Genomic DNA, 16,583 nt, shown 5'->3' on the forward strand with positions numbered 1-16,583 from the left:
GTCATCATGTTCATCATCAAAATCTTCCCAGTCATCGTCAGTGTCCTGAAGGATCACCACTGTTACAGTCTTGGAGTCGTCAAACTCTCCAACAACAGAGTTGTTGCCATCATCTGCATCATCAATGTCTTTCCACTCGATGATTTGGAAATCGACTGCAGGAATCATAGAATCATAGTATTTACAGTGCAGAAGGAGGCCATTCGGCCCATCGAGTCTGCACCGGCTCTTGGAAAGAGCACCCACTTAAATCCACACCTCCACCCCATCCCCGTTACCCAGTAACCTCACCTAACCTATGGGCAATTTAGCATGATCAATCCACCTAACCTGCACATTTTGGACTGTGGGAGGAAACCAGAGCACCCGAAGGAAACCGACGCAGACACGGGGAGAATGTGCAGACTCCGCACAAACAGTGGCCGAAGCCGGGAATCGAACCTGGGAACCTGGAGCTGTGAAGCAACTGTGCTAATGTGCCGCCCATTCCAGGTCTTTGAATCATCTCAAACACCTGTAACGAATTACCACGTACCTCTGGAGCCAGTTTCTCTTATATTGAGATGATTTATTTTGTTTCTAGCTTGGTCAGTGGTTGGTCCTCAGTGGTATCAGCAGCTTCGATTATAGCTTCTATTTTCGAGTTCACCATCTCTGAGCTCCTGCTCTTCTCAGTGACCTGTGCGGTCAGGGCGTCCCCCGTGACCACCTCGTCATTCAGTCAAAGCCACCAAAGTAGCGCTTCTTGAGCCTTTTCATTGAGTCCGTCTTTGCTCTTGCGAAAAAGATCTACAAGTAGTTCATACTGGTCTTCATCTGTCTCACCTTCCACGCCATTGCTGTCTGCATCTTCTTCAAAACCTTCAAATATACATTCGTAGTAGTCATCATCGGATTCAGCATCGTCTGCAATGATTTCTCCTGTTAAATATAACATCGCACACGGAATTATGTGTTCAAGCAGTATACCACCAAGTTCAAAGTCAGCCTTGAATTTGGCTGCCGAATGTTGGCTTAACATTCCACTCTGTGGAAGTTCTTGAGGACTGAAGAAATTAAAGAACAATTCAGTTGGTCCAGTTTTCGTAACTGTTCTGCAAATGCTTTGACCTTTGTGCTTTGGTGTCGTTTGAATTGTTTTCAACGTGACATTTTTGCCCTCCCTCCAGTCGATCGTACAGCCTGTGCACCCCATGACTTCCGGTTCATCCAAGAATAATTTTTTTTAAAAAAATATATTTTATTCAAGTTTTTTGGCCAAACATAACAATACGTAGTGTTTCTTTTACACAACAATAAAGCAATATAAATAACCGTGGCCAGTTTTAAACAAATAAATAAGTAATATATAAACAAAAACAGAAAACAACAAAACTAAATGGCAACTGCCTTGTCCAAACTAAATACTCTCCAAAAATACAATCCAACAATCCAATATACAATTACATATACCAAATACCTATACATATACAATAACATCCCTGAGAGTCCGTCCGATTCCTCCTCCCCGCCCTCCCCCCCCCCCCCCCCCCCCCCTCCCCCTCCCTGGGTTGCTGCTGTTGGCTACTTCTTTTCCATTCCCTCTATCTTTCTGTGAGGTAGTCGATGAACGGTTGCCACCGCCTGGTGAACCCCTGAGCCGAACCCCTTAACACAAACTTAATCCGTTCTAACTTTATAAACCCTGCCATATCGTTTATCCAGGTCTCCACACCCGGGGGTTTGGCTTCCTTCCACATTAACAATATCCTGCGCCGGGCTACAAGGGACACAAAGGCCAACACGTCAGCCTCTCTCACCTCCTGCACTCCCAGCTCTTCTGCAACCCCAAATATAGCCAACCCCCAGCTTGGTTCGACCCGGACCCCCACCACCTTCGAAAGCACCTTTGCCACCCCCACCCAGAACCCCTGTAGTGCTGGGCATGACCAGAACATGTGGGTGTGATTTGCTGGGCCTCTCGAGCATCTCGCACACCTATCCTCTACCCCAAAAAATTTACTAAGCCATGCTCCAGTCATATGCGCCCTGTGTAGCACCTTAAATTGTATCAGGCTTAGCCTGGCACACGAGGACGATGAGTTTACCCTACGTAGGGCATCAGCCCACAGCCCCTCCTCAATCTCCTCCCCCAGTTCTTCTTCCCATTTCCCTTTCAGCTCATCAACCATGATCTCCCCCTCGTCCCTCATCTCCCTGCATATGTCCGCCACCTTACCGTTCGCCACCCATGTCTCTGAGATCACTCTATCCTGCACTTCCTGCGTCGGGAGCTGCGGGAATTCCCTCACCTGTTGCCTCGCAAAAGCCCTCACTTGCATATACCGAAATGCATTCCCTTGGGGCAACCCATATTTCTCCGTCAGCGCTCCCAGACTCGCAAACGTCCCATCTACAAATAGATCTCTTAGTTGTACTACCCCAGCTCTTTGCCAAGCTCCAAATCCCCCATCCATTCTCCCCGGAACGAACCTATGATTGTTTCTTATCGAGGACCGCACCGAAGCTCCCGTCCCTCCCCTATGCCGTCTCCACTGCCCCCAAGTTTTCAATGTAGCCACCACCACCAGGCTTGTGGTGTATTTCTTTGGTGAGAACGGCAACGGCGCCGTCACCATTGCTTGCAGGCTAGTCCCCCTGCAGGACGCCCTCTCCAATCTCTTCCACGCCGCTCCCTCCCCTTCTCCCATCCACTTACACACCATTGAAACATTGGCGGCCCAGTAGTACTCACTTAGGCTCGGTATGCCAGCCCCCCTCTGTCCCTACTACGCTGCAAGAATCCCCGCCTCACTCTTGGGGTCTTCCCAGCCCACACAAAACTCATAATGCTCTTCTCAATTCTTTAAAAAAAAGCCTTCGTGATCACCACCGGGAGGCACTGGAACACAAAAAGGAATCTCGGGAGGACCACCATTTTAACCGCCTGCACCCTACCTGCCAATGACAGGGACACCATGTCCCATCTCTTGAAATCCTCCTCCATCTGTTCCACCAACCGTGTTAAATTAAGCCGATGTAATGTACCCCAATTCTTGGCTATCTGGATCCCCAAGTACCGGAAGTCCCTTGTTACCTTCCTCAACGGTAAATCCTCTATCTCTCTGCTCTGCTCCCCCGGATGCACCACAAATAACTCACTTGTCCCCATGTTCAGTTTATACCCTGAAAAATCCCCAAACTCCCCAAGTATCCGCATTATCTCTGGCATCCCCTCCGCCGGGTCCGCCACATATAGCAACAAATCATCCGCATACAGAGATACCCGGTGTTCTTCTCCCCCCTAAGTACTCCCCTCCACTTCCTGGAACCCCTCAGTGCTATGGCCAGGGGTTCAATCGCCAATGCAAACAATAACGGGGACAGAGGCCATCCCTGCCTCGTCCTTCTATGGAGCCGAAAATAGTCAGACCCCCGTCCATTCGTGACCACGCTCGCCATTGGGGCCCTAAACAGCAACTGTACCCACTTGATATACCCGTCCCCAAAGCCAAATCTCCTCAACACCTCCCACAAATAATCCCACTCCACTCTATCAAATGCTTTCTCGGCATCCATCGCCACCACTATCTCCGCTTCCCCCTCTGGTGGGGGCATCATCATTACCCCTAGCAGCCTCCGTATATTTGTATTTAGCTGTCTCCCCTTCACAAACCCAGTTTGGTCCTCATGGACCACCCCCGGGTCACAATCCTCTATCCTCATTGCCATTACCTTGGCCAGAATCTTAGCATCCACATTCAGGAGGGAAATGGGCCTGTATGACCCGCATTGCAGGGGGTCTTTTTCCTTCTTTAGGAGGAGCGATATCGTTGCCTCTGACATAGTCGGGGGCAGCTGCCCCCTTTCCCTCGCCTCATTCAAGGTTCTCATCAGTAGCGGGGCCAGCAAGTCCAAATATTTCTTATAGAATTCAACTGGGAATCCGTCTGGTCCCGGGGCCTTCCCCGCCTGCATGCTCCCAATCCCTTTCACTACTTCCTCCGTCTCAATCTGTGCTCCCAGCCCCACTCTCTCCTGCTCCTCCACCTTAGGAAATTCCAGCTGATCCAGAAAGCACATCATTCTCTCCTTCCCGTCCGGGGGCTGCGCTTCATATAATCTTTCATAAAATGCCTTGAACACTCCATTCACTCTCTCCGCTCCCCACTCCATCTCTCCCTCCTCATCTCACCCCCCCCCCCCCCTATCTCCCTCGCTGCTCCCCTTTTCCTCAGTTGGTGGGCCAACAACCTACTCGCCTTCTCCCCATATTCGTACTGTACTGTACACCCTGTGCCTTCCTCCATTGTGCCTCTGCATTACCCGTAGTCAACAAGTCAAATTCTACATGTAGCCTTTGCCTTTCCCTGTACAGTCCCTCCTCCGGTGCCTCCGCGTATTGTCTGTCCACCCTCAGAAGTTCTTTCAACAACCGCTCCCTTTCCCTACCCTCCTGCTTTCCTTTGTGTGCCCTAATAGATATCAGCTCCCCTCTAACCACTGCCTTCAGTGCCTCCCAGACCACTCCCACCTGTACCTCCCCATTATCATTAAGTTCCAAGTACCTTTCAATACACCCCATCACCCTTAAACACACCCCCTCATCTGCCAATAATCCCATGTCCATTCTCCAGGGTGGTCAATCAGCTTCAGATGCGTCTCCTGAAGCATAACCATATCTGCCTTAAATTTCTTTAGGTGTGTGAGTACCCGTGCCCTCTTAATCGGCCCGTTCAGCCCTCTCACATTCCACGTGATCAACCGGGTTGGGGGGCTCTTTACACCCCCCCCCCCCCCCTTGACGACTAGCCATTTCCTTTTTCAATCCAGCTCCTCACCCGGTTCCCACGTAGCTGTATCCCCCCCAGGCGGCGCCCCCCTGCCCCGACCCCCCCCTCCCATACCAGCTCCCCCTTCTCCCCAGCAGCAGCAACCCAGTTAACCCCCCAGCCCCGCTAGATCCCAAGCTAGCGTAATTGCACCCCCCATGTTGCTCCCATAAGTCAGCAAACTCTGGCCGACCTCGGCTTCCCCCCGTGACCTCGGCTCACACTGTGCGAGGCCCCCTCCTTCCTGCTTCCCTGTTCCCGCCATGATTACCATAGCGCGGGAACAAAGCCCGCGCTTCCCTTTTGGCCCCGCCCCCAATGGCCGGCGCCCTCAGCTCCTCATCCTCCCTCACCCCCTCCCCCATGACATGGGGAAGAGAGAGAAGTTGCAGGGTCGCAGGTTTAACAACTTGGGAAGTCCTCTCTTCCCCCTTTTCCCCCCTTCATCCCACAAATTCACCCCCCCACTTTTGTCCCAAACGTTCTTTTTCTGGCCCGCTCACTCCAGCTTCTCCTCGACAATAAATGTCCACGCCTCATCTGCCGTTTCGAAGTAGTGGTGTTTCCCTAGATGTGTGACCCACAGTCTTGCCGGTTGCAGCATTCCGAATTTGACCTTCCTTTTATGCAACACCGCCTTGGCCCGATTAAAGCTTGCCCTCCTTCTTGCCACCTCCGCACTCCAATCTTGATATACGCGGATCACCGCATTCTCCCACCTACTGCTCCGAGTTTTCTTTGCCCATCTGAGGACCATCTCTCTGTCATTATATCGGAGAAATCTCACAACTATTGCTCGAGGAATTTCTCCAGCCCTCGGTCTTCGCGCCATAACCCGATAGGCTCCCTCCACCTCCAGCGGACCCGTCGGGGCCTCCGATCCCATTAACGAGTGCAGCATTGTGCTCACATATTGCCCGACGTCCGCCCCTTCTGCACCTTCGGGAAGACCAAGAATCCTTAGGTTCTTCCTCCTCGCATTATTCTCCAGCACCTCCAGCCTTTCCACACATCTTTTGTGTTGTGCCTCGTGGATCTCCGTTTTCACCACCAGGCCCTGTATGTCGTCCTCATTCTCAGCAGCCTTTGCCTTCATGACCCGAAGCTCCTGTTCCTGGGTCTTTTGCTCCTCCTTTAGCCCCTCAATCGCTTGTAATATCGGGGCCAACAGCGCCTTCTTCATCTCCTTTTTGAGTTCATCTACGCAACGCCGCAGGAACTCTTGTTGGTCAGGGCCCCATATTAAACTGCCTCCTTCCGACGCCATCTTGCTTTGTGCCTGCCTTCCTGGCCGCTGCTCTAGAGGATCCACCGCAATCCGGCTACTTTCCTCTCTTTTTTCCATCCGTGTCCAGGAGGGATTCCCTTCTGGATTACCGCACAGTGTTATTTGCCGTTAAAATTGCCGATGGGGCTCCTATTAAGAGCCCAAAAGTCCGTTCCACTGGGAGCTGCCGAAACGTGCGACTCAGCTGGTCACCGCCGCACCCGGAAGTGATCCAAGAATAATTTAAGCAGCCCAGAATCCAACTGATATACTTTTGTGATCACCTCATTTGTGAAATACTCATTAGGCTCAAATGTCTCCACTGTTCTTGTTCCGGAAGCCCTGGGCCGATCAGCGACTTGCAGCTGCGTGCTGAGGAGGTTGGCTGTTGTTTTAGGTATAAAGTCACATCGTAACAGTGAATTATTCAGTAACACCATCAATTTCCACACAGTTTTAATGATTTCCTGAGAGTTCTTACTAGCTTCAGTCTTACTTCAAAATTTGTTTTCATCATTTCTATTTAGACTCTTCTGGTCACGATGAGATCAATGAAAAACTGTTCTTCAGTATTTATCTCATCAACAACATATACTGATCTTATATGGTCCATTGTAGGAAGCGCAAAACATTGCTTTGCAAAATGTCCAATACGACTGCACCTGGAACAAACTTTTCCAAAGGCAGGCCATTGCCTTGGCACAAGGTGGCAGTGGTGGCTCCTGTCAGCCGCTTAAAATGGCCACGCAACAGAGACCACGTTTCTTCATGACGTGCATCACAGCACTCATGGCGCTGGCACCAAATTCTCCTCTTGCAACAACCTCTCCCTTGTGTAACTAATCATTAGCTACACAAAGACAATTTGGTCGCAGATGAGCGAAGCGTTCAGGCTACTGTAGTTGCTTGACTGGGCCTTCAGCCTCAAGTCAGTGACAAAACAGTCAAACTATTCACCAGGTTTTTGGATACACATACGGAACACGTATCGCTCAAATGTGTTATTGTTTTTGGGAGAGCAGAGCTGATCAAAGTGCCGATCAACTTCATTGTATTTCTTGCGATCCTCCTCATTGTCGAATGCAATTGAGTTAAACAGTTCAATCACTTTTGGATCTGCCACCGTTAGCAACAACGCAATTCGCCTTTCGTCAGGCTGGGCTTGCAGGCCTGGGGGTGAAATATAGAATTTGAACTGCTGCTTGAATAGCCGCCAGTTTTCATCTACATTGATGGATATCTGAAGCTGGTGGGGGCTCTCACACTTTAGCGTCTTCTAGTGCGTTGAGTCGCCTCAGGTTGCAGTTTACCAGATCAGGCTGTCTGCCGAATTCCTAACTTTGTCACTGCTGTCGGTATCTTCAAATCTTCAGCACGCTTGGTACCATGTTGTGTTTGGTGTTCGATGTCTGGCAAGGAATCTACCAAACGACTTGACTTGTCCAAACCAGGATCTTTATTGAATTACACATGTTAAGAAAGCGATCTGTAACAAAGCAAGTTATCATGCGGTTTCTTTATACTCCTCTGGAACTCCACCTAGTACGACTGTTCACATGTACGTCTTACAAACATCCGCTGATGGCCGGATGTGCCCCCACTTATATTGGTGTCTTGTCACATGACCACTGTCCTGAGATGGCATGGTGTGTCTGTACCGCCACTTGCTGGTTGGAGGTCACACCACCAGCCATCTGTGATATTGCTTACAGGCATATCACCAGTTTTCTGGACCAGTATGTTGAGGAACCAACAAGGGAATAGGCCATCTTGGACTGGGGGTTGTGTAATGAGAAAGGATTCGTTGGCAATCTAGGTGAGAAAACCCTTGGGGATCAGTGACCATAATATGGTGGAATTCTTTATCAAGGTGAATAATGAGGTAGTTGATTCTGAGACCAGGGTCCTGAACCTCAATAAAGGTAACTATGATGGTATGATCGAACCTGGGACCTCGGCGCCGTGAGGCATGAGTTTTGATAATGGTTGTGACCATTTTCCAAAATGAGAGCTGCTCACATATAAATTGATGTGAAAACCCCTTCATGACAGAATCTTTTTGTGGAAGTCGAATTCAGCTGAAACCTTAGACATACGTCAGAGAAATTATTCTAACATTAGAATCATAAAATTATATTCTTCCCAATTTTTGTCTCTTTCTTCAAAACTGTGCATGTTGCAAAATATCGTTAAAAACATTGGGAAGTGTAACTGTGACATGGTTGTGAGATAATTTAATATGTTAATATTTAACATCAAACGGGAATGAGGCAACCTTTCCTCATACTTCGATATGAATAAGTTTGTGTCCACTTTTAAACAGGGGATGGTTTCGTATGTTGGGCAAATGTGATAATCACTACACTTCAGAAGAAGCTAATACATGGAAATTGTTTAAAGTTTGAGAAAACTTAATTCAGAAAAAGATTAATTATCAATGTGTTTAAAATTTGAAGTGTGTCAGTTGCTTTCAGTGATGAATGTCTGCCATGTGTTTTCTTGTAAGTTTCACAGGAGCCGCAGTGATTAGGTTAAAAGCAAATTACTGCGGATGCTGGAATCGGAAACCAAAAGAGAAAATGCTGGAAAATCTCAGCAGGTCTGCAGCATCTGTGGGGAGAGAAAAGTCCAGATGACCCATTGTCAAAGCTTTGTCAAAACTCGAAACGTTAGCTCTTTTCTCTCCTTACAGATGCTGCCAGACCCGCTGAGATTTCCCAGCATTTTCTCTTTTGGTGGCACTCATTAGGTTGGTGGTTTTGGAAATTGATAGTTACACATGAGCAGTTTGTGAGATTATTTCACTTCACTGCCAAATTCATGTTCCAGCTAACAGCAATTGTTGTTGTCATTGGCTGAAGAAGTCACTTGCGTTTCATCTAAACACAGCATTTTGTCGGAGAAATGTGTTTCTGGTGAAAGATCTGGACTGAAGATAAAATGCAAAGGTCTCCTTGATAAGCCGGGTTAAAGGCTGCTAACCAGCTTCTCTGGTTATGATTCGGTGCTCTCAATGTTTGGTTCCCAGACAGGGAATGGAAGTTTGTTGCTGTCCACCAAACTGTTAAATGAACCGGAATTGCTTCCTCATCAAAGCAGCTCTGCCAGAATCAGTGGAGTGAGATTTGTAATTTTATGTCGGTGCAGCAGATCGAGAACAAAAACAGAGGCTGGAAGAAAAGGACAGAGACAGGCTGCAAAGTGATAGAGATATTGATGCAAAGTACAATCAGGGGTGTTAATGGGTCAAATTTTATCATTTACATTCACACAAATATCTCCCAGACCTGGATCCAAATCTCGAAAAAAATTGCAAGAAAACCTTTGAGGTCAAAGGAGCTGAACACAAGGGAAGAAATGAAGCTCAAAGAAAGGTTCACTCACTTGGGTATTGTGTAAAAGCAGCTCGGAGGTTTAATGAGCGGGAAATAGTCTACTTGTGTTTTCCTGAGCTCATTATATTGGGATGATTGACCAGGGATAGAGTACCTTGTGTCCCAGGGACGGGCAGTAACCCACTGATTGAAGCTGTAGATGCGCCTCTCTGCTGCCAACGGGCGATTGGAAAGTGTGAGGCTAGAATTTGCTGCTTTTCAAAAACAAATTCCAATTAAGGGCAATTTAGCGTGGCCAATCCACCTACCCTGCACATCTTTGGGTTGTGGGGGTGAGACCCACACAGACATGGGGAGAATGTGCAAACACCAGTGTCTTGGGGCCAGGATCGAACCCGGATCCTTAGCGTCGTGAGGCAGCAGTGCTAACCACTGCACCACCCTTATTGCTGCTTTTCTGACTTCACAAATAACATCACAGATTTCTAATGGGTAAGATGTAGATGAAATACTGGGGTTCTTTAAGGTAGCTGCAGGCACCCCAGATTAATTAGTCGCACTTGCAGATCAGGAGAGCTCAACAACTCCACATACTGTCCATAGGGGATTTCTTCCGATGCAGTGGGACCAACATTCCTGTTTTGACTAACACCACCAAATAACTGGATGAATCATTTAGTCTGATTGCTCTGTGGAATCTTGCTGTGCACAAACTGGCTATCGTGAAACTGTAACAACTTATATTTATAGAACTGTTTAATGTAATAAATCATCCCAAGTTGCTTCAGAGGAGATTAAGAAATAAATAAATTGACACTGAGTCACATGGGCAATATTAGGATAAATGGACAAAACCTGGATTGGAGACGCAGATTTTCACAAACATCTTTAATCAGGAGAGGTGGAGAGGTTTAGGTGGGAATTTCAGAGTTTCACACTAAGACATGGCCACTAATGGTGGAGTCGTTAAAATCAGCAATATTCAAGAGATCAGACTCTTAAGGAGTGCAGGGCTGTGTGACTGGAGATTACAGAGAGAGGGAGGGACAAGGCCATGGAGCGATTTGAAAACAAAGTGAATTTTAAAATTGAGGCAATGCTTGACCAGGAGCCAATGTAGGTCAGAGAGCACAGGGGTGGTGGGTGAACAAGACTTGGTGTGAGAAAGCACATGGACAGCGGGGTTTTCGATGATCTCACGTTTCCGTGTGGGGGTGGAGTGAATGCAAGAGGCTGACCAGGAATGGATTGGAATCATCAAGTCTGAAGGTACTGCGGGCATGGAGAGGGTTTGAGCAGCAGATGGGGTGTGGTGGGGTGGACAGTGAGATCAGATGATGTCTTGAACCCAGACCCACAGTGAGAGCAACTGAGGCAACGTTATGCAGATTGAAATATCTGGTATTAGTGATGGTGTGGATATATGGTTAAAAACTCATCCTGGTGTCAAATATGACGCAGAGATTGAAGTGTGTGCTTCAGACATTTCTCAGGGAGAGTGATGGACTCGATGGTTAGGGAACATAATTTGTAGTGGTGACTGAAAGCAATGGCTTTGTTCTTCCCAATTTTTAATGGGAGGAAATTTCTGTTCATCCAGGATTGGATGTGGGAGAAGCAGTTTGATAAATTAGTACCAGTGGCAGCATGGAGTGGGATGGTGGTGAGGTAGAGCTGGGAGTTGACAGTGTACATGTGAAAAATAACACGGTGCTTTTGGATGATGTCACGTAGTGGCAGCTTGTGGATGAGAAATAGAATGGGACCAAGGATACATCCTTGGGGGACAACAAGTACAAGGACTTTGGAGATGAAAGGGAGGATGGAGATGGGGTGGTAGTTTGGAAAGACAACCGATGGGCAATGATTTGAAGGTGAGAGGAACACTGCCAGAGGAGGGAAAGAAAACAATGAACAATTTCAGCTAATATGGTGCCGGGAGATGATCAGCAATTTAGTGGGAATAGAGTTAGGGAGCAGGAGGTGTGTCTCATGGACAAGATAAGCACTGAGAGGAGATGGGAGATTGGAGATAAACTGGAGAAAGATGCAGGTTCAGGTCGTGGAATGAGGAACATTAAATACAGTTAGGCCACTGAGCTTGTGGGAGGGAGGGGAGCAGCAGAGGCAGCTGATCAGATTGTCTCAATCTTAGTGACAAAGAAGCTCCAGGAACTTCTCACACATTGTTGGAGGTGAGGATGGAGGAGACAGGGGCGAGGGAGAGCCTTCAAAAGGAGCTAACTTGTGTTAGAGATATTAAAAAGACTCGATACACAGTAATTAGCACAAACCTGATTTATTTGATTTGTCTGCAGAATATAAGCCACTGAGCTGGAGTTTATTAACATAAGCAGAAACAGACTCCAATGAACATGGTTCAGCCCAGAATGTGATTAACAGCAGAGTTCTGCGGTTTCTTGTGAACTCGCTGGTGTCTCATCAGGGAGGATGACTGAGTGAATCCCTTCCCACACTGGGAGCAGATGAACGGCCTCTCCCCAGTGTGACTTCGCTGGTGCACAATGAGTTCAGATGATGTCTTGAACCCAGTCCTGCAGTAAGAGCATCTGAATGGTTTCTCGTCAGTGTGAACACGTTGATGGGACATCAGGTTTCCAGAACTTTTATAGCACTTCCCACAGTCTGGGCATTTAAAAGGTCTCTCATCAGTGTGAACTCGCTGGTGTGTCAGGAGGTTGGATGACTGAGTGAATCCCCTCCCACACTGGGAGCAGGTGAACGGTCTCTCCTCAGTGTGAATTCTCTGGTGTACAGTGAGATCAGATGATGTCTTGAACCCAGACCCACAGTGAGAGCAACTGAACGGTCTCTCGTCAGTGTGAACACGTTGATGGGTCACCAGGTTCCCGGAACTTTTAAAGGACTTCCTGCAGAGTGGACATTTAAAAGGTCTCTCATGACTGTGAACTCGCTGGTGGGTCAGCAGTTGGGTGGAATCAATGAATCCTTTCTGACACGCGGAGCAGGTAAACGGTCTCTCCCCAGTGTGACTGCGTCGATGAGTTTCCAGCTCTGATGGGTAATTGAATCCCTTCCCACAATCCTCACATTCCCACGGTTTCTCCCCGTTGTGACTGCATTTATGTTCTGATAAGTCAGATGATTGGATGAATCCCTGTCCACACACGGCACACGTATACGGTTTCTCCCCACTGTGAACGGTGCTTTTTCCTTCCATGTTCAAATTCTGATGATATTCAGATTATGATAAATTGGGCGACTCTCTCAGATCCTGATGTGATGTTTGGTTTCAGTTTCCCAACTGCAAATCCTCCCCGTCTAATCCCCTGTGAAATTGATTTAAAACAGAAAAAACGGAGTGAGAGAATCCGTTAAAAACACAAAGGTAATTGAGCTGAATAAATCTGTTAATTTGTGGGGCCAGCACTAGGAAAAAGTGACCATGAAAGCTGCTGGATTGTTGTAAAAACCCAACTGAGCCACCAATGTCCCTCAGGGAAGGGAACCTGTCACAAGACTTTGTCCTCTACAGCAACATCAGGAGAAGACCAAATAGAGTCTGCTCTGTCATTCAATACCACTGTTGCTGATCTTGGCCTTCCACTTTCCTGCGCTACCCATATCCCTCGACTTCCCGAGAGATCAGAAATCTCTCCATCCCAGCCTGTAACATATTCATTGATGGAGTATCCCCAACCTGCTGGGTTAGAGAACTCTGTGCGATGAGAAAGAAAAGACAGAGGAGTCGGCGAGACAGGGAAGAGGAGAGAAATTTTGCAGACGTTAAGCTAAACCAGAACTTGGGCAGAATCTCCCACACCCTCAACCTCCACTATAAGGAAGGATCAGGATGGCAGATGTATGTGAACAGCATCATCCCAAGTCATACACCATCCTGACTTGTCTGACATCCAGTATTGGACAAACAGAAATTTCTTCCATTTAATATTGGGAAGACTGAAGCCATTGACTTCATTCCCAGCTACAAACTCCATTCCCGAGACACTGACTCCATTCCCCATCCTGAAAACTGTCAGAGACTGAACCAGGCTATTCACAACCAGGGTGAAATATTTGACCCCAGGATGAGTTTCCAACCACATATCCACATCACCAGGACCAGCTATTTCCACCTCAATAACATCGGCTGACTCCACCCCAGTCTCAGCTCATCTGCTGCTAAAACTGGTAATCCTTTGTTACATTTAGACTCAACCATAATAACGCACTCCCGGCCGGCCTCCCACATTCCATCTCTGAGGCTATCCAAAACTCTGCTGCCCATGTATTTACTCACACCAAGTCACCCATTACCCCTGTGCTCACTGACCTACAAAGGCTCGGAGTTAAGATGCAACAAAAGTTTAAGTTTCTCATCTTTTTTTTCCCAAATCCCTTCATGGTTCCTCCCCGCCCTATCTCTGTAATCTCCTCCAGCCTCACAACCCTCTGACCTATCTGCGCTTCTCTAATTCCGGCCAGCTTAGCATTTCATATTTTAAATCGCCCCACCAGTGGTGGTTATTCTGTCAGTTTCCAAGATTCCAAGCTCTGAAATTCCGCCTGAAACCTCTCCACCTCACTTTCCCCCTTTTAAAATACTCCGTAAAACCACCTCTTTGACTAAACATTTTTTCATCTGCACTGATATCTCTTTGTGTGGCTCACTGTAAAATGTTACTTTATCAAAATCCTGTGAAATAACTTGGAATGCAGGGCGAACTCCATCTCCACGTGTGCAGGATTGAGCCTAACGCAGCTAAAAGTGGTGCACAGAGCTCACCTAACCAGTATCCGAATGATCCGGTTCTTTCCAGACGTGGAGGATGAATGCGAACGGTGCCAGGAAGGCCCGGCCTTCCACACCCACATGTTCTGGGCCTGTCCCAGACTCGTCAGGTTCTGGATGACCTTCTTTAAGGCAATGGCCAAAGGTTGTGGGGGTGAGGGTGAAGCCATGCCCAAATGTGGCAATCTTCGAAGTATCAGAGCAGCCAGAACTTTCTGTGGGGCGGGGGCCGCCTTAATCGCCCGCAGGAAAATCCTGCTCTGCTGGCAATCGGCAGCGCCACCGAAAGCCGTAGACTGGCTATTTGAACTGACCAAATTTCTAAGGCTGGAGAAAATAAAATTTGCCATCCAGGGGTCAGCATCCAGGATGTGGAAGCTATTCAGCAACTTGTTCCAAGATCTGTTCATAGCCAGCATCCAGTAGAGTGGGGGTTGATGAGGGGGTGTTGGCGGTGCGATATGGTGTCAGGTCGCAAACAAGCCACAGGAAAAACTGCAGAAAGAGATGGGGGAGCAAAATCATGCAAAGTAGGCGAAGAGTCAAGGGAGAAAACCGTAAGGCACGCTGAAAACCAAGTAAATGGTAAAGACACACGGTAAATATGCAAACTGGTGATTATAACAGAGTCAGATCGCCTAAAGGAGGAGCGCGGCCACAGCGGAAGGGGAGACAATTGCCTGAAAATATATGTGCTGATTTCTGTTTGTCTTGGTCTTTTGTCTTCTTCTTCTAACTTTAATTTCTCCCTTTTTTTGCACGGGTACGCAACAGGCAACTTGCAACATACGAACTTAAGTGTGCAACTTAAAATGTGAAAACCCAATAAAAATATTTTTTGAAAATTTAAAAAAACTTGGAATGTGTTATTACACAAAAGGTGCGATATAAATATATATTGTTGTCGTTGATTTGGACATACATCACTGTTCCTTCACCATCGCTGGGTGAATAATCTGTAACTCTTTACCTAACAGCACTGCGGGAGCACTTTCACCACACGGACTGCTGTGGTTCAATAAGGTCAAACATCATCTTCGCCATAGGAAACTGGGCATTGACAAGATATGTTTGTGACTGTAGAGAGAGAGTCAAAGTCAACGCATGTGGGGCTGTTTAGCACAGGGCTAAAACGCTGGCTTTGAAAGCAGACCAAGGCAGGCCAACAGCATGGTTCAATTCCCGTACCAGCCACCCCGAACAGGCGCCGGAATGTGGCGACTAGGGGCTTGTCACAGTAACTTCAATTTTTGGGGGCAGCAGGGTAGCACAGGTGGCTAGCACTGAGGCTTCACAGCGCCAGGGTCCCAGGTTTGATTCCCCGCTGGGTCACTGTCTGTGCGGAGTCTGCACGTTCTCCCCGTGTCTGCGTGGGTTTTCTCCGGGTGCTCAGGTTTCCTCCCACAGTCCAAAGACGTGCAGGTTAGGTGGATTGGCTGTGATAAATTGCCCTGAGTGACCAAAAAGGTTAGGAGGATTTATTGGGTTACGGGGATAGGGTGGAAGTGAGGGTTTGGGTGGGTCGGCGCAGACTCGATGGGCCGAGTGGCCTCCTTCTGCACTGTACTATGTTTCACATTATTCAGAATTAATTATAGGGAATAACAATGGTGCAGTACTTGATGCTCAATACAAACGCAGAAGCAGAAGAGAAATGGACTATAGAGCAGGGAAAACAATTCCCAACTGTGAAAGATACTGTGGGAAGATAAAGTTGATTATTCAGCTGCAGATGGTCAGGGGATGGACAGCAGTGGAAACCTCATTTAGACAGTCAGCGCAAGTGATAGGAAAGTATGAAACATAGTTAAAATAAAGTAAAAGAAAAGTCGCCATGTTTACCCCTTTGAGGGGGAGAGATGACTGGTGGTGATTTAACCTGAGGATCGCCACATCTCAGGCCTTCATGAATAACCTCAGCTGGTACAGGGATTGAACCCGCGCTGTGGGCCTCTCTCTGCATCACGAACCAGTTGTCCATCCAACTGAGCTGAACCGGTCCCCAAAATGGGGGAGGGGGCTGATGGGGGAGGGAGCCTTTGACCGGCCTATTGAGGTGGGTCTGGTGCACAGGGTGCTGAGGATGAGGCTGCTGGTGGTGGAGCCACTGAGGGCAATGGTGGTGGGTCTGCATTGGTTCCTGAATGAAGAGAAGATCTTGAGGTAGGTGAGGCAGACCAAGAAGTGCGCCTGGGAGCAGAGCGAGCTGTGGATTTACCAAGACCTGGGAGTGGAGCTAGGCAAGCAGAAGGCCAGGTGTAATCGGATAAAGGCCACCTTCTACAAAAAGGGAGTGACGTTCAGGGTTTTGCAACCTGCATTTTGTGGGTGATGCATTAAAAGCAAGAATTTTACTTTGACTCGCCGAAGGATTTTATGAGAGACCATGGACTGGG

General features: G+C 47.9%; 1 protein-coding gene across 1 annotated transcript in view; it reads right to left on the minus strand.

Moving 5' to 3' along the window:
- The window catches only part of LOC140420815 (uncharacterized), a 33,500-nt gene extending 20,856 nt beyond the window's left edge, over window positions 1-12,644 (minus strand). Inside the window, exons 1-2 of the mRNA XM_072504868.1 lie at window positions 11,842-12,644; window positions 6,903-6,917 (exon numbers count right to left, since the gene is read on the minus strand). Of these exons, the coding sequence (XP_072360969.1) occupies window positions 6,903-6,917; window positions 11,842-12,615 (789 nt within the window). The 5' untranslated portion in view covers window positions 12,616-12,644. The remainder of the gene's footprint in view (window positions 1-6,902; window positions 6,918-11,841) is intronic.
- Window positions 12,645-16,583: the final 3,939 nt, after the last annotated feature.

Source organism: Scyliorhinus torazame, chromosome 5 (genome assembly GCF_047496885.1).
Source record: "Scyliorhinus torazame isolate Kashiwa2021f chromosome 5, sScyTor2.1, whole genome shotgun sequence".
Taxonomy (NCBI): domain Eukaryota; kingdom Metazoa; phylum Chordata; class Chondrichthyes; order Carcharhiniformes; family Scyliorhinidae; genus Scyliorhinus; species Scyliorhinus torazame.